General features: G+C 35.0%; 1 protein-coding gene across 1 annotated transcript; it reads left to right on the forward strand.

The window, feature by feature from the left end:
* The first annotated feature begins 6,091 nt into the window (after positions 1–6,091).
* LOC123318671 (RING-H2 finger protein ATL60-like) lies at positions 6,092–7,548 on the forward strand. The gene is made up of 2 exons (XM_044905356.1): positions 6,092–6,715; positions 7,329–7,548. Exons 1-2 carry the CDS (start codon positions 6,558–6,560, stop codon positions 7,477–7,479), a joined length of 309 nt encoding a protein of 102 aa, XP_044761291.1. The 5' UTR covers positions 6,092–6,557; the 3' UTR covers positions 7,480–7,548.
* Positions 7,549–19,322: the final 11,774 nt, after the last annotated feature.

Raw genomic sequence — 19,322 nt, forward strand, 5'->3', positions numbered from 1 at the left:
GGGAACTGCGAAAATCACAGCAACTGCAAGGTTGGCAGTGTTGCCAAGCAGTCCGAGCACCAGAAAGCAATATAGATAGAACCTACTGCGCAAAATCAGTAGGTTTTCAGTGGCGGATCCAGAGTGGGTTTGAGGGGTTAATTACCACCAAAGAGTGTCATACTCTTCGATGACCACCTCCCAAGTCTCATCGAAATGTTGATTCTTCGAAAACCGACTCAGCTTGCAACATAGAAATCATAGTAATTATAAGAACTAAAAGACTCGTACCAGCTCAAAATCTCCTTCTCGTCAATTTTGGTTACCAGATTACGAAAATGATAACGAGAAGTCTGCATTCCTCTTAGTTTTTTCGAAAAAAAAAATGTTTTAACTTCCCCCTGGAAGGTAGGGTTAGGTATATTTGGTTATAGCTTGTTTTCTTCTATTTTTCTCGATAAATACTCGTTGGTGATGTTAAACTAATGAACGTTCAATCTGATCCTGAAAAAAAAGCCAATTTTACACATTATTTACATCCGACATGATATTTCGAGCTACGCCCTATGCAACGTTGCCAAATCCCATCGGTGGGTCAGCAGATTCCTTTCGAACTATTGGTATAAGAAAAACCCATTTTGTTTACTTTTCACATGCGTTATTAGCTTCCAGCTAACTGAACTAACAATTACGCCCAGTTTCATAATAAAACTTAAAGTCACTTCAAGCAAGCTTCGAAATAAAAGTTTGATTATGATAGATACTGGCCGTTAATCCGAAATGGTTCATGTTTATTTTCTCGATAAGGAATCTCTTCCATTTTTTCAGGAAAAACCAGGAAGATTGCCGAAGTCTTGTTGCCATTTTCGTAACCTGGGACACAAATTTGGTGAATGAGATTGTTTTCACTTTTAATCTATATTAATAAAAGAGGATCTATGGTTTACTTCAAAATGGTTTATTGTTCAAACGATCGCACCAAATTGGACAATTCTTTTTTTGTTGTGTTTATTATTGTTAGGGCAAGGTTTATATAACAAAATATTCCCAAAAAAAATTGTACAGAACAGAAAAAAAAACATTCCTTTTTCTTACGACCAATCGAGCAATCACGATGAGTTAGTTATTATTATCTACCCTAGAAATAATTCAAATGGCAAAACTAGGTTTGCCGGGTCAGCTAGTATGATATAAATGAGGCAACAAATGAAGCGGGACCTTTTCAAAAGTAACTGATTGTGAATTTTTTCATTCGAATTACTTATATTTTCCTCAGTTGATCTACCCATTGGAAATATTCAACTTTTCTCACAGATAAATTTTTATTTTTATTTTCCTCCCTTAACAGTATACCCTGGATCTGCCACTGGCCTTCTTTATGCATCTTTGTTCTTCTTATTATGAAGAAATTATGAAGAAACATTTTCTGATAATCAAATTTGATGAAGAAGAATTATCGTTGAAAATTACCAAAGATAATAAGAAACATTCCAAAATTACAAAGATCTTTAATCGAAAGTTAGATGTTATAAATCTGTCCAAGAAATCAAAACTGTTCTCTCTTAAGCCCGTTTGCAACAGCCGAGAATTCTCTAGAAAATTTACTCGAGATTTCATGCGCCGTGAATTATTTACCGTTGCATACGCACTTTCGGTAGAATTCTCTGTTCAGTTACATACAAAATAATCTCTGCCGTTTTCTTGCGAGAATTTTGTAGAGAATTCTCCAGAGAATTCTCGGCTGTTGCAAACGGGCTTTACATATAACCACAAAATGTGAGCACTTTCACAAATCAAAAAGCGAGGCACAAAAATTTTCAATAAGAAATGTCCTCATTTCGACAAATCTGTTTATTTTTTTCCCGTTTTCTTATTTCTAGAGACGTTTCATCTGTGCAAGTTTTACCACAATGAAATGTTGTAAATATGTTGACCAAGTTTGATTATAATTTTGGGTTATTTTCATCAGAAAAAGATGTGATACGTATCAAAAAAGCAAACGTATCCTGTATTAGATGTTGAAAAAGAATTAGTATGATTTAAAATTTGGTAATGAAGAAAAGAAAAATCAATTTCTAATATCAGTTTGCCTGCAACATTCAAATTCCACAATTCATGTATGAAAAAATTTTAATGTTGCAGGCAAATTGATATTAGAAATTGATTTTTTTTTGATAGACCAAATTCTAAATTATACTAATTCTTTTTCAACATCTAATACAGGATAGTGTTGCTTGTTTCAAACTTCTCCATTATATCATCAACAGTCAAGAGCTTTCATAAATGGTTTTTTATCATTTTTGTTCTCACTATTTGAAGAGTTTAATCAACCGAAACAATTGGAGAAAAATTTACTACATAAAAACTTACTAAAATGCAGAGTGTTCTCAGATTGAATTTCAATCGATATGGTTATGATAGAATAACAGAAGAAGATGCTATTAAAAAATGGAGCAATAAAAGAGAAAACGTTTAGTTAATCGTTTGTATATCTGTAGAATGTTTTATTACTAGGAGGAATATTCATATTATTTATAATATCATTTATCACTTGTTTACAGATCAGGCCAACCATCGAAGAAGCAGAACCATTGAATTGACTTTTGCAAATAATATTGATGTATCGGTTCTAGAAGTAGATCAAAAAAGCTTAAAATCAAAAGCAGCCCGAACTAACTATCAGTACATTACCTCAAACTCGGTAGAACTGAATGGGATGGAACGAAAGTAATTGAAGAAGACAATCAAAGATTCTGAGAAATTTATTGCCAAGTGATACAGTAATGGCCGACAGAGGTCTTAATCAAAGAATTTGTTGAAATTTTTGGGACTGTAGAAGTGCCAGCATTCCAGAGACGCAGGTCTCAATTTCACCCAATAAAAGCCAGGTTAGACTGCTCAGAATCGTTCGTTTATGGTAAGATGTCTAAAACTCTGGTGTATTCACTGATTCGATTTTGTTTTTAATTTCGTGGGGATATGGGATCAGTTGCGTTTTTCCCACTGTAGGTAGTGCTGTTTAGAATTTGACAGAGCATTGTCATTTGATATTTGAAAATAATTTGAATACTTTCCTACGACGTACGAATATGTTGTATTTATAAGCGATTATTGGTGTGTGAAAATGTATTAGTTTCGAGAAAGGGGTGTAGAACATTCATTTATTCAACATGTCGTTCAGTAAGTTCAGTTTTCTGTATGGACAATCAAGAGCTACAGCTAAGAATTCGGTGTTGTTAGGATTTGAAGCAGAACCAAATCAGATGAACGAACATTCGGGACTGATATACCTAAGTTTCATGGAAACTTCAGCAATATTTCAAAGAAACTGTATTGGAAATACGTAATGTGAATTGTGATCATGTATTGAAAATAATACTACATAAATCTATTCGAGTCTGTTACTTCAAATATTCTTCCTGAGTAGATATAGTGAAAATTCCCTTTCCGTCAACTGAATATATTGGACATTTGACCAATCAACTGTGTTTTATTAAAATCATATTGAATTACCCCCCTCACGAATTCAAGTTGCCAAACGGAAATCATCTTGAGGAAGAACAGTAAATCCTCCTTCGAAGCCTTATTCGATATTGTTGAAATATTGACAGATTTGTTTTTACAACGAAAATTGAACTGTAAAGCATAAATATTCCTTAACAGCTGACAAAATGGACCAGTTCATATTTGGAACTCGTTGATCGACATTCGCAAAACAAAATAGAGAGTTGAAGTGCTGCCATGAACGTGAACGTTAACGTTATAATTGACATCTACGCATACTCATTCGTCAGTTTTTAACGTTAACGTTAGCGTCAGCTTTACGGCCTTCGTAAACTAGCGGTCTCCCACGTATACCTTAAACATCGACGTACGTTAACCGAACGTTAAACGAGTAGCACCGATGACTTGCGAATGGCCGAATTTTGATTGTTAAATGCAATTCTCGATAACCTCAAACTGTCATTGTTTACATTTCCTGTGTATTTTCTCATAATGAACGAAAATTATAGGAAATCAGCAGTGATTTGAAAGTTTTCAAAAGGATTAAGTTAAATTACTTTGTTATCAGATTATATTCAGTACATAAGAAAATGGCTGAATCTACACTGCAATTCTCATGTCTCTAACACTTGAACATTTCATTGATAATAAAATACTTCCAAGCTGAAAATTTTCTTTATTAGGCATATAAATAATTAGAACATCAATATTCCAAATGTTATTCCAGCTGTCGAGGCTCAATATTATAGATATTATATAAAAGAGAGTTCACGCGAAACGAAAGCAAAATCAAATTGATAGGTTATGTTTAACGTCTGACGTTTCATGATGGCAGCACTTCAACTCAAATTTCATCACAACACGTAAACGTTATATCTGACGTTATTTCTCACGTTAACGTTTACGTTCAGGCTAACGTTCTGTGCGCACTTCAACTCTCTAATAAAACGAGAGAGTATCATTGGACTTCCTTTGGTAGACGAAGGATAGAACGAAGCAAATGACATGGTGGCGCCGCCACGAAACTGATCCCATATCCCCGATTTTCTAAAATGTTGATGCTTGCCAAAAGTGACAAGTGCACACACTAGTGTTTTAGACATCTTAGTTTATGGCATCCAGATGAATGTTAGACGTTTTCTTGAAGAAAGAAACTGTTTTATGGTCACATGAAACGAATGCCGCCCACTGTGCCAACTAAGGGTTTTTAGCTTGAGGCTGTTCAATTCTCAATGAACAAATACAAGCAAGTTCACGGTACAGTGACAATATACTTCCCAGTATATACTACCTATATAGTCACTGTAGTTTACGGTATCCACAAAGACAAGACCTCTTTCAACGAAAGGCCATAAAGTGCTCTATAAGATAAGATTTCATTACTTGAAATGCCGAGAAGGCTTTAATTACCATCGTAATCGTAATAAATTCCTCGTACACGTGCTCTAGGCATTTTAACAACAACTAAAGATCGACATTGGATCTCCTCGAACAGCTGGTATGTTGTGAAATTTAAAAAATTTACAAAAAACAACTACAATATTCAAGTAACAAAAAATGTTCATTTCATCCAAATTTTAATCACTTACTCCTTGCTATACAATCTATTTTTTACCGAAATTTTTTTTATTTAAACAGCTCCTTCTGGGTGTTGCAGTTTTTTTGTCACTTAGTATAAGTGAGAAAAAATTATTTGATAACTGATGCAGCCGGAGCATGCAAAAAATACTGATACCCGTTTTGTTAATGTTATTTAAATGTACTAATCAGGATAAATATTTCGGATCATACGCACCAAAGCGATTTTCCATTTATGTTCTCAGTAATTAATAATGAAATTTAAATCCCCTAATGTGGTCAGATAGACGTATTGACGAAATACGTGAAAGCACTGAGTATTAAACTTCAATAATACTCAATGGTAAAAGTAAAAGTTCCGTATTGGTTGAAATCTAATCTGTTATAACAATACAATTTCTTATTCATACCTAACTATTTCACTTCACTACTATACTATCGCAATAGAATAACTATTGTTATAGAATAATAATACCTTTTTCCCAAAATTCCTAATTATTTGTGTGTTTTCACCATTACTGGATCATTAATGTTACATTTCTCTTCCCTACGAAGTACCTATTACTTTTCTATTTGCTAATTTGTAAATTAAGTCCCTCAATTATATCAGATCTGGGTAGCAATGAAGTGGAACGATTATTAACTTTATGACTAAATATCAACTCCCCAAAAAGTTTCATTATAACAGAATAAATGGAATTTTATCATATTATAGAATTCTAGTTTAGTATTCCAGATCGGTGAAATCGGAATATACCTACTAATTTCGTAGGTATATTCTAAATTCCTATGTACAAAGCTGAAATCTAAGATTTTGACCGATTTCTTATTTCTGAATAGTCAAGATATCCTTAGAATGGAAACAAGCATCTCAAAACTCTTAGCAACTAAGTTTTTAATTTGAATTTCGGACGATAGTTTCCTTAAGTTAATCCTTATATTTCATCATATTCAATTCTGCAATGCATATGTCAATATAATTAACTGTTTCCTGTCTTAAGATATCTTTTAATTTTTTTATTTACGTCACGGTTGGAATTCAAATAAAAAATGTCGAATGTGTATTGACAAGGTTCATTCGGAACAATTATATCGTACAGGGAGTTTCATAACGAAATTTGCGATTGACATTAGGTACTGCTTATTGTAGAAGTTCGACAAAGTTGAAACAAAATTAAGAACGAATAACCAATTTATGGACACATCCCCTTCCCAAACTTTATTTGCTCAACTCACGGATATTTCTTGTAGTAATCAGTTTATTACGAAAAATAGATATATTCTGGCTACTCCAGTACCCACAACCCACAACCCAATTGGTCCACAGGCAGCCTATTTTTCTTAAAACAAGGAAGAGGTACCGCAATAGCGCATGCTCCAAGCTGTCATAAATTTCAAAACGAATTTCTCCATCCTGCATCCCTCAGTTGACCTTGAATACTCACAGTACGCACCGACTGCACTAGGTATAAATCTGTGTTGCACTTCCACTTATAATGGATCTTTTGTGTGTTGCTGGAGTGTCTTTCTTTTACGTCGTTTTCGACTGTTGTCGAAGAAAATTCATTATTTCAGACGACAATGAGGACCCGTCAATGAAGGAACATCCACTGGAGGAAAAAAAAATTAAAGTGGAAAATAGGACAGATGAGAGGTGATTGAACAATCTTTACCCATTTCTTTCTTGAATTTGCTCTTTCGTGCTAAACAGATTTCTTATCATATTTCTTCATCATAAAATGAATCTACTGACCTTAGTTTAATAGAAATGAAAGGTTTAGCGGCATGCAGACAGGAATTGAATTCTGAAAAAAGTATAATTCCTGTCTGCATGCCGCTAAACCTTTCATTTCATTATATTTTCAGACACTAAACTATCATCACTTAGTTTAATAGAGCTTTCAATTTGAGAAAAACAAAATGTGACAGTTTGATAATATTTTGGCAATTGCATAATTTTTACGGAATAGTTTGTTCTTCCGTGCTCAACTGAATTTATATCATATTTTTCATCTTTGAATCAAAATTCCACCAGTGCTGCAAAAATCATTCAATATGAAAAAAGAGTTTGACGTCAGTTCATTGTTGAGATGAACCGATTTTAATAGACGTTATACCAGTAGAAATCATCGGCAATGAAGAAGATATTATATATGTTATGTTATATATAATATATGTTTTAATTGACGTTGCCTATGTGAATTACTGAATAGTAGAATATTGCTGAGAAGTATTCTGTATCCTTAATACAAAAATTATATTTTCAGCACTGATGACAACTGCACGATATGTATGGAAGGATTGAAGGGATTGGTACTGACAACGAAATGTGAACATGACTTCCACTATACATGTATCAACAAATGGGTGGTGGTAAATAATACTTGTCCTTTCTGCAGGAGCACTATATTTCATTAAAATCATATTGATTAGAAGGTAGAGAATCAACGCATTTTTGAGAGAAGTGATGTAGAATAATCCTGTGAGAAATAAATTCGATAGTACATTTTATTTTAAGAATAAATAATAATAAAATGATGAGTCTTCACTTCATTCCCATTTTACCTGAATTTTTTGGAATTATGGAAATACAAATAAATATTAGTTGGGATCTCCCAAACAGGGTGATTCATTGATGCCTCCCAAACAATGGATCACTAACCTATGAATGCCCGTTAACAATCTTTCCTTTCGACTGGTTGCATGCGACACCGGAGGCCATTTCCTGGCTGACCTGGCTCGAACAGCTATGCCTGGAGCTGTGATAGTGGAGACAATGATTGTGATTGTATTCGTGAAGTGTGTACCTGTGTTTACTTTCTAATCTTTTTTTTTCTATGTATGTTCGAGTAGACCATGGACTAAATAAATAAAAACTTCATTGGAAAAATGCGCATACAACCAGGGTAGATGGAGGACATCGAGGTGCTTATAAAATAACCTTTATTTTATTCTTTGTTACTAAGAAACAGGCTGATTCACTAATTTTCTGCGGAATACTCCCTCAGGCCAAGTATCTTCAATTTACCAATAGAGAAATATGGTTGAATTTGGGCAATATGAATAGAAAATATGTCTAGGAATTCTCGAACAATTATGAGTAGAAGGAACTTTGATATTTTTACTTGAAGATTGAGGAGATTGATTTTCATACAAAACAAAACAATGAATACAGAATACTGATAGTTTACCAGTCTTGACAAAAAATATGTGTGAAATTACATATTGATGTTACATGTAGATTAACGTATAACTGTAAAAATAGCTGGTAGAAGGTATCCCCTCCACTCGATAACTCTTCCGTCCGTGTAACGGTTCATGGCAGTTCAGATCTTCATCATTTCTAATCATTTTCTAATGATTTGTTCTTGCTATGCAATTTACCTTGTACGAAGCAAATATTAGTTGCTTCTTGATATTTACATCAATTATGTATCGATGATAAAAGATCGATATATTGTTACTTCTTTGATGCTCACAAATTATTTCGGAATTCAAATGATTACTGCGGAATACTCTCTCATGCCAAGTATCATCAATTCACCAATAGAGAAATGTGATACACAAAAGGAGTTGAATTTGAGCGATATGGATAGAAAAAAATGTCTAGAAAATTTTCCCGAAAAATTATAATATTGATTTTCACTTGAAGAAATTGATTTCATACGCATCGAGAAACAAAACAATGAATTCAGAATACTAATAATTTACCAGTCTTGATACAAAATATGTGTGAAAGGACATATCGACATTACATGTAGATTAAAGTATAACTGTAAAAATAACTTTTCCAACTGTGTTGAGGTCAATTCCATCTTGTCATAATGATAATGAGTTGCCCAATATATCTTAGAGTCTGAAAAAAACCGAAACAACCCAATGATGGACTCGTCGAGCGATGATTTGTCTTGGCGAAATGTTTTTTCTCTTTTCTCTTTACTACTTTCAGTACACCTACATTTCCCTTCTTCTTATTGCTTATGACAGTCGAGCACTATTCACGTTTATTTATTTCTACACAGACGTTGAATTCTTTCTTCACAATATATTCTTGATATATTGCTGGCTATTCTTCGCTTTTTTTATAGAGATTGAAATAATTGTTTAGGTTGAGTCCCAACTGTCATAAAGATGATATTTGTTGCCAAGAACAACTAAGAGTAAAAAAAACTAATAATATCGAAAGCGCATGCAGATTTATAGCCTCGTCGAGCGATGATTTGTTTTTACTTTCTGCTCAGAGGAGAGGTTTTCTAGATTCCTTAAACGGCACACCAAATTGGTAATGAAGGCAGCTGAATCATTGGATTCTTCGAAAGCCAAGATCACCAAAGAAAACATAAAATCATGGTTCCATAAACTAGAAATATTTTTACGAGAATCTGACTGTATTGATTCACTAGAAGACTTGAGCTGCATATTTAACGCTGACGAAACAGGCTTCAGCCTAAATCAGGAAAAATGTTAGGTCTGAAAGGGCGAAATGTATACAACGTAAAAAAAGGAACCGAGAAGGAAAATCTATGGGTTCTGATAATAATCACGGCCGATGGCATAATACGTCCACCTGTTATTGTGTTTCCTTATGTGCAGCCGCGAAAGGCAGTTTTTGACAGTTTTGACAAAATATACCTAAGCCCATTTTACTTTTAGTGAATGGTCACCGCTCTCATTGATCTATGGAGCTGAGTAGATTTTGTGACGAAAATCAAATCATCCTGTATTCCTTGCCTACAAATACTACACATATAATCCAGCCAGCAGATGTCTCAGTATTTCGACCAATGAAGAATATTGGCGACAATATGTGAGGAAATGGCAGAACAAAACAAAGTTCTTACAAAAAGTGAATTTTGTCCAATATTGAAGAAGGTTCTTGTTGAGATTTGCATTATAAGAAAAAGAATGTATTCTGTGATCCTGACATCTTCCCCCTTCACAGATGAAAGTGGTGAAAAAAAAAATTTTGTAGTAATGGTGATGAATGCTTTTGTACTTGCTTTTAACATATAATATCATAATCATCCATAACTGTTGACTGATTTCTGTGGACTAAAAATACGGAATAAAACCTGAAAGTGGTGAAGTTGGGTTTATTTTCACTCCAAAAATACAACGATCCAACAGTTCCGGAACACTCGAGCATGCTTACAAATATCAAAAACGGATTCGGAGATTGTGGTTTTTATCCATTCGATCCAGAGGCTCCAGACTATAGCAAGTGTGTACAGAATACTCTAGAAAACATTCACAAAAATATCGATTATGGAGAAAGTGTGAATTATAATACGAACATAGCGGACAAGATATAACAAGTGCGGTAAAGATTCATAGTTGCAACTCACATACCATTGGAGTTCGTACTAAAACCACGTTCTTTGAAAACTTCCAACAGTTGGAAAGCGAAGGAATTGCATTACATTATTTTATGATTTACCCCCTGGAGTAGCTATTTAAACTTTTGTATATTTTGTTTTTCATCGCCAGAACCTCATAAATGGATTCCAACATGTAACATTCTTAAAACGTTCAGTTCGATTGTATCGGGAAAATTTTCTTGTTTATAATCTTCATAATTCAGATCATATATGCGATGATATTGAATTGTATGGTTGTATCAATAATTTCTCAAGTTATCCATGCGAAATCTTGTTGAGCCAACTCAAAAATAAGATCGAAAAAAAAACCGATACAACAGAGCCACAGGAGATTGATAGATATCTTTGGGAAAAATGATATGTGAGCAAAAATCCGCCAATACCACTATTGGGATTTTTAATGAGGTGTATAAGGACAAAACTGAACATCAGTATTTCGAATGCAGAAAACTTATCATTGGAACTATAACTCTATCTAACACAACGCCAGACAACTGTGTTTTAATCCATGAAAACGTACATTCCATTAGTTCCATATTCTTCGTCAACGGTGTTTTAAAACAAAGTTCTTGCCTATAGATACCAATATGATCTTTATACCAAACCTTCAAATCATATGGGGATTTTCTTATGCTGAAAGCTCTGCTGAAATAGAAACTGTATCTGAAGTTAAGAATAAATGTGTTTTTATTCCACATAAAAAGGATATGCAATTTTTCCTCTTGTTCGTACATTCAAATCATTATGACGATCTTCTCACATTTTTTGCATTCCTCCATTTCCCTTGTTGTATTATGTACAATGTGTACATACTCAAAACTTGGTGGCATTTTATTTGTCCAAGAAAAAATGTACTGTGCTGTGGAGTTCGAAGCTAAAGAAGGAAGGAGCGCGCCGTGCAGTATTGTGTAATAAATCGGAATAAGACAATTCGAATTAATTTGAGATAATTGAAACGAGGTATCGCTGGAACCGCATACATTGTTGCAGCCTTGCTGCAGAGGCGATTTTTAGTTGGAAATATGACACCTTGAGGCGCTTGAGATCAGGCGGTATCAAGTCGCGGGAATTTAAACAAAAACCAACTCGATAGGAGTTGAAAGAGTTAGTGTCACTCAGTCAGAAATTCTGCAGATATTGATACAATGTACGTTTTCGGAGAGCAACCGGCGATCGCCGGCCTATGTAATTGATTCCAATATCCAGTGTTAAGAACTTCAGAACGGGTGAAAACGGTCAGTCATGTAGATTAAGAAAGATTTATTAGTCTGGAGACCCTGAGAGGAAAACAGTTCTCAGAATTCGAAGTAGCCGAAATTTTCAAAAATAATACCCCTTTAAGTCGGTCCGGGGACGTGATCTGTAAAATATCGAAAAATATACCCCTTCGAGTCGGTACGGATAAGTAGAGGAATTATAAGTCTTTGTAGAGTCAGTCATTAAAGAAAGAGAAAAGGGACTTAGAATAAATAGGTTTTCACGAAGAAAGAGAAAAGTATAGGTAGATCACGGAACAGAATCGGAGACTCGGTCGGCTCATAAATGTTTGGAAAAGTTGAGTATAAAGGAAAGTCCAGTCCTTTGTTTTTGTTGATTTTGTTCAAGTAGAAACGGAATATCGGGAATTAGGTAGTTGAAGAAATTTGGAAATAATTTGAAGTTAAAGTCAGTTTATCGGAAATCAGTAAAGTAGCATTCGAGGAGTGATCGTTTATTTTGATTCGTAGTAAGACCAGATATAAAATTGTGTTGGAATTTTAGATAGGGAAACTTAAAGCGAAAAACGTTTGCGACGGAAAAGTGCGGGAAGTTCGGTTGAGTGTAAAGAATTCGCCGATTAGTGCGGGTAAAGTCTGGTGTCGAAAAGTTTTCATCGGCAGCGTCAGACAAACAGCAGTCGCAGAAAAAGGTAGAAAGTTCCAATTTTTATTCGTCCAGAGTCTTGAAAGCTCCTCTATAATTCATTGATTAAGTAGTGATTAATATTGGGCGCTAAGTTGGGAAGTTGCATGTTAACCCAAGGTTTTGGTTACAAAAATTATGTTTATGGTTTTGCGCTCATTTGCTTAGGTTTAAGAAATTGAAGTTTTTGTTGGTCGTCTTCGACCGAGCACGTATTTGTAGAGAAGTTCCAATTTTTTAATTTTTTTTCCAATAGATTTATTTGTTAAGAGTTTTTCATGAGTTTCATTTAAAATTTCTCCCCAGAAATAATATCAACTTCAAGACCTGTCCTTCGTGCGACGGGCCGAATCCTCAATTTTCTTTCCCTTTCGAGGGCCTTCAATTTGTGTATTGAACATCTTAAAAATAATCACCCCATGACCAGTGGAAAGCCGCTCTTCCATTGTTCAAGATACGGGGTGCATTATTACAATTGTTCCACTTTTGTGGTTAAATAGCAACAATATATTGGCCACCGACTGTGAGCAAGAAAAAATTTGAGGAAATGGTCAGAAAACAGACACCTTGTGATCTCACATGGAAAAGATATAAAGTTAAAAAGGTCCTATTCAATTCATGTGTGTATTTTTTTCTTCATGAACGCGATGCATAATTTGGTTTTTTAAAACATGCTGTAGCTATACTAGTTCCCTAATGAATCATACAAAAACGATTATGTTGATTATCCCCCTAGACTCTTAGTGGGGTTTCTTATAGAGTGCAAACTTGTAGTATGAATTATTAAAGAGAATTCTCAATGAGCCTTTCTGTATTGATAATTTTTATCTCTACAGCATCTTACGAGGAAGCTGAACTGAGGCTGGAGAGGTTCCAAAGCTCTTCTATCAGAGTTTTCCAATATAAAACCAGATATACCAAATCTTTTAGAAGATATCTATAACAAAGATTCAGATGATGAATCTGTTTTTATGACTACAAAACAAAATGCTAACATAGCTTGTAAGTTTAGTTGAAGTTACATCATCGAATTTTAATTGAACGATTTTAATTGATGATGTAGTTTCAGACTCATTCACAAAGCAGTGCTAGATGCATGCACATCTAGCAGCATTCCTAAAAACTCGGAGAAAAATCTATTAAGAAAATTGCTAAAGAGGTGGCGAAAATTTCAACTGCTCAGGAGCCGTTATTGTTAATGCTGAATAACATAGCCAGCTCTCTCAGAAATGAACCCAACACTGTTGAGCAATCTCTCAACTGTCAAAACTTTCCCATCGGCCTGAAAGAAAATTTCTCTGCTCTAGAAGATTTCATTAAAAATCCCGATCACGAAAAATTAATGGTAAGTCTTCTTTGAAATATCTATGAACCTCATCAGAAACTGAATAATCTCTCAAGAATAAACGAGATTTGATTATCAAGTCATTTCAACTATAGTCTATCCAAATCCGAGAGGCCAGCGTAAACAAACTGACTAACGCGTGATCTTATTTGAGGTACTCCTCTTATTGGTCAAAGCTTTAGGAACGCCATGTGTGCAGGCGAAAGTAAGAAGCACTCTCCGCAGAACCGCATTACGTTTGATTCATTGATTGTATGCGAATTGTTGTGCAGAACTGCAGAGGTCATTCATTGTTTTGTCTTTCGTAAATTGGTTTACAGTTGTAGCAAGTTATTCAAGTTACAAGCATTTAAGATAATGTCAAGTACTGATACTGCTGAGGAATCGCGTGTTGACTTGAGTCCTCCAAAAAAGAGACGTCTGAAACGACACTTCAGTGCCGAGATAAAAGAAATTATTTTGAATACTTATAAAATTGAGATGATTCAAAATGCAGGAATGTGTTTAAAGGACGTAGAACTCCGAGTTGCTGAGAGACTTGGCATTGGAGCTCGAAGTGTAAGGAGAATTATTTCTGAATACATAAATTCCGGTGTTCTATCACAGCCGGCAACAAATCAAAATCGGACCACCAAATGGGAGTCCTTATCAGATTTCGATAAAAATGTAATACGGCGAAAAGTTCACGAGTTTTTCTTCAGAAATGAACACCCGACTATAGAGAAAGTATTAAAAATAGTTAATGAAGACTCGAATTTGCCAAATTTTAAGAAGAGTACCTTCTCTATTATATTGAAAAAACTTAATTTCAAATATGGACGTCGCCAACGCAACAGTTTTTTAATGGATCGTGACGACATTAAATGTTGGAGAAGAAAGTATCTCACGAAAATTAGGGCCTTCCGTGATGAAAACAGGAAGATTTACTACTTGGATGAAACTTGGGTAAATGCCGGTCATACTAAATCCAAAGTGTGGACCGATGAAACGGTTACATCTTCTCGGCAAGCGTTACTTGCTGGACTATCTACTGGATTGAAAAATCCGTCTGGTAAGGTCTTGAATTTTGAGTTTAACCCTCGTTTGAACCTCGGTTTCATAAAGCTTGATCAGAGAATCAACGATGGATTGACGGATGAACGTCAATTAGTTTTCAGTCGATAAGTTGGTCATAAGCATTCTGAATATCATTCTTGCACCAAATAATTATCTATTCACGCCCATTTAATGATTCTCAACTGCTACTCCTCCAATATATTCGGAAATATGAAAGTTTCAATGATTTCCTTCGGGAAATCGAATGCCAAATTGTTGATCGAGCAATCAAAGTTTTGTGAAACTTGATGTAAGTACCTTTTTGGTGAAGAACAATTTCAACATTCTTTTTCAAATGTAGTGAATATATTTTTCCAGGCAAAGGGCAGAGAATTATAGTATGTCATATTGGCAGTGACACTGGTTTTTTAACTGGAGGACTCTGGACTTTCCAATCCAAAAAAACTGGTGACTACCATGAAGAAATGGATGGTCAGTCCTTCGAAAAGTAGTTTGAGGGTATACTTCCTAAATTGGAGGAAAATTCTGTAGTAGTTTTAGATAATGCTCCTTACCATTCAAGGAAAATGGAAAAAATTCCTAACTCACTATTCAGAAAGAGTGATATCCAACAATGGTTGAGGGAAAAAAATATTGATTTCACCCCTGACCTCATAAAAGCGCAATTGTTGAAGATAGTCAGGCAGAACAAAGAAAACTTTGAAAAATACATCGTGGATGAAACTGCAAAGGCCCAAAATATTACCGTTCTTAGATTACCGCCCTACCACTGCGAACTGAACCCTATTGAATTGATTTGGGCCGATGTCAAGAATTTTGTGGCAGATAAAAACACCACATTTAAAATGACTGACGTCCAAAATCTTTTTCAAGAGGCTCTCTCACGGGTTACTTCCGAAAGATGGAGAAAGTGTGTGGAACATGTCAAACAAAAAGTTGAGGTGAACATGTGGAAATTGGATAATATTATGGATGATATAACACCAGTCATCGTCAACTTAGAAGAAAGTTCTGCATCTTCTGACGACACTACGGACTAGTCACTTTTACAAAAAATATTGTAACACATTTATATACAATGTATGTATTAAAGTGGGAACTTTAGATTAATTGTTCATTACTGAGACTCGTAGATAAGCATAGGTACATATTTTTCACCGGAACTGGAACACATAAAAAGTTTTAAAATATAACGCTCTCGGAATAAAATTTATTAGTACACCTCTGCGTTATCACATTCTTGACGCGTGATCACTGCATGGTGCAATGTTTACCGCTGGCCTCTTGGATTTGGATATACTATAGGTTTGAATTGAACTGAAGCTGAAAACTTGACTACTATAAAGGGCGAGTCTTTAACTCGCACAAACATTTCAACAGTAGAGTGTTGAGATCAACAGAAACACAAAAGATGTTGAAAAACCATAAAAAATGTTATTTTTGATTCTACATATCTCACTATCGGTTTTATCAGATGAAATGAATTTCGGAATATAGTTTTCCCCTTCTTTGATGAATCGTTTTTGAACACAAGATATCACCCACGTCTTCCAGTTTTCTCATTATGATCATTACGTCCCATAAATATACCAAAAATTCAAGAAACCCAACTAAGTTGGACGCTATCTAACGAATATTTGAACGATTTTTCTTCAATTTCTCTTTTCTTTCTTCTATGCACATGAAGAATTGTTAACGTTGCTCTGTCAAATTGAAGCATGCCTGAATTCACGCCCACTAAATAACACTCTCAGAAAATCCATAGGAAATAGATGTCATCACAAGAGGACATTTCTTAATTGGTCACCCTCTTAAGACGAATACAGGATCATCACAGCCATCAGATGAAAGATTGAGTCTAGATGGTCTCTTATCCAGGCGATACAGGAAGACTTTTGGAGGATATGGTCCAGCGAGTTCCTGAATTGCCTTCAACATAGATCAAAATGGACAAGAAGAGAAAAGAACTTGAAAGTAGGAGACATTGTTTGAATAAAAAGCAAGAACACGGTTTAGTACGAGTGGTAACCCTACACACCAAGGATAATCAACAACAAGCAGAAAACCTGAAAATTCGTATGGCACTTACGCAAAGGAAAGGAAAAACAAATATCTGACAACACTTCTGACCTTGTTGTGCATCTTCAGCCCATCATATGGCGATTTCACAAAAAATCCAACGAAACCCGGAGTCTACGTGGAACATATGGGACAAGCCTGTGTAGCCAGGTTCCTTGGTGTTCATGTAGATTGTGAGTTGAGATGGGATGTACATATACATCACTTGAATAAAACATTGAACTCAGCTTTGTATGACATTAATGTTCTCAAGAAGTCTGTAGATCTGCCTACCTTGAAGATTTTTTACTATGCTGCTTTTAAATCGAATTTGTCATATGGTATCGTTTGCTGGGGAAACAGTTCTTTCACTGACAGCCTTTTTGTGAAACAAAAGTATGCTTCAAGATCTATTATGAACATGAAATACAGGCAATCGTGTAGGGGTGTTTTTCGGGCTGGCAATATTCATACTTTAACAGGATTGTACGTGTACAGTTCCCTCAAGTTTTTAAGTCAGCATCGGGAGATTTTTGAGCCATATCGAAATTGAATGTAAAGACAAGGCAAATAGACTGTTATCTCTATCCAGCTCATAAATTCACTTTGACACAGCATAATGCTATGTACATGTGCATGAAAATGTTTAATGCATTGCCAAGGCAATTTCGTGATGTAAATACAGAGAAACTACTGCTGTGTAAACTGAATTCTTTTATTTTGAGGTGTGAACCTTATAATATTAAGGAATACTTTGATTTTTGTAAGGCTGAAAAATCGATTTCTATTCAATGTATCTTTGTTTGACGTTTTTTTCTTGTACATTTTGTCATGTACTTCGAACAAAATAAATATCTATCTATCTATCTAAAATGCTGGCACACTCAAACTCAAACTAAACATATCCAAGCAACAAATAGCATCGGACAGAGATAACGTCAGAAGCAATTTCACACCATCTGCGAAAAGATCGCTGCGCATTCAGTAAATACACATTGCAGAGAATTCGAACTTCATATGAGGGAGATGGAAAAAGGAGCTGTGTCCTTGATAGAAAGCTTGATTGATGAAAAAACAAGACAACGCAGAGGAATCCTTGGAAAACTCATGACAGCTGTTTTTGGAGTCAATGAAGAAGTATATCGTGATATCGACGAACTACATGACAACCAACAACACTTACTCAGCCTCACACTTCGTCAATTTAAAATAATGATATCTACACTGGCCACTCTGACCACAACGAAACACGAATCAACCAGAAGCTGGAAAATTTCCGCCGCAAATTCAATGAGGTGCACACATGGCATAAAACTGTAGATGAAAATTCTTTGAACTTGAAGGCGATGAACGACTTCCAACTTGCAAGCAACTACCTCGAAGAAAAACGCGAGAAGTATCGAAAGATAATTGAAGCCCACTGCTCTCAAGGGCACATAATAGACTTCATAACACCGTCAGCAATGAGGATCCTCATAAAACCGGCATGGATGATGGAAACGCGATATGACAATGATAGCCTAGCAATGAACTGCTATTTATTTGTTGTACAAAGGACATATTACGATTTGATAAAAGTTACCCCCGATACCTTGAAAAAAAAGCAAACAAAACACTTGTGGAGCCAAGGATATCTTCATCAGTTTTGGAGTTGAGTATAACACACAAAAATACTTCGAGCTCACAGAACAGGAGGACGCCAAGACAATAGAAGTCACAGATAACATCTATTTATGCAACCCCAGCATTGTCAGGAACATGGACAACTATGCGAACTGTGTAATCAACGAAATATTCAAACTACCAAATCAAAAAAGAAGACCTTCCTACTGCTACCAGGTATCCAGTATATTGTGTAGAAAATTGAAAAAACCAAACTTCTGGCTCTACATTACCGACCATGCAGTGACAGTTTCAATTATTTTGTGCTGAATTGTGCTAGGTTTGTGCTGCTTTGTATCACTGAAATCTTTTTTTATTCCACACGGTTCTCAAAATATTTCCCAAAATGTATATAATGGTCCAGCCAAGCACTTATCGAAAATATTTGTTTTAACGACTGCAACAGGTTGTGCTATGCATGTACATTGTTGTACCGTTCGAATTTTCGCGAAAATCCCTCGTATCTCCCGGAAAATCGACAATGAAGAAAAAAGTTAGCCCGGCACTTTTGTTTTTTCTTCTCAAAAATTAGTGGAAAAATCTGTGCTACATTTGTACTGACTTAAATGCAAGAAAGATGTAATTTTTGTTCTGCCCCCATTTGTACATAACGGTGTTTCGTCATTAGAAGAAGTTGAAGAAACTTATACTATTGCCAGTGTTAGAATTCAAGTAAAGAGATTCAACGAATCGATCCATAAGGTTCTGCACTTCTTCCTATAATTTTTCCAAACATCTTGCTAATATTGTACATATATTGCATTTTATTGAAAATAAGTCATAAGCATTACTGAAATAAACACTATATCCGTTGAATATACTGATCTGGCCTCAGGTTCCCAATCAATCCCATGCTGGGT

The sequence above is a fragment of the Coccinella septempunctata genome, chromosome 8 (genome assembly GCF_907165205.1).
Source record: "Coccinella septempunctata chromosome 8, icCocSept1.1, whole genome shotgun sequence".
Taxonomy (NCBI): domain Eukaryota; kingdom Metazoa; phylum Arthropoda; class Insecta; order Coleoptera; family Coccinellidae; genus Coccinella; species Coccinella septempunctata.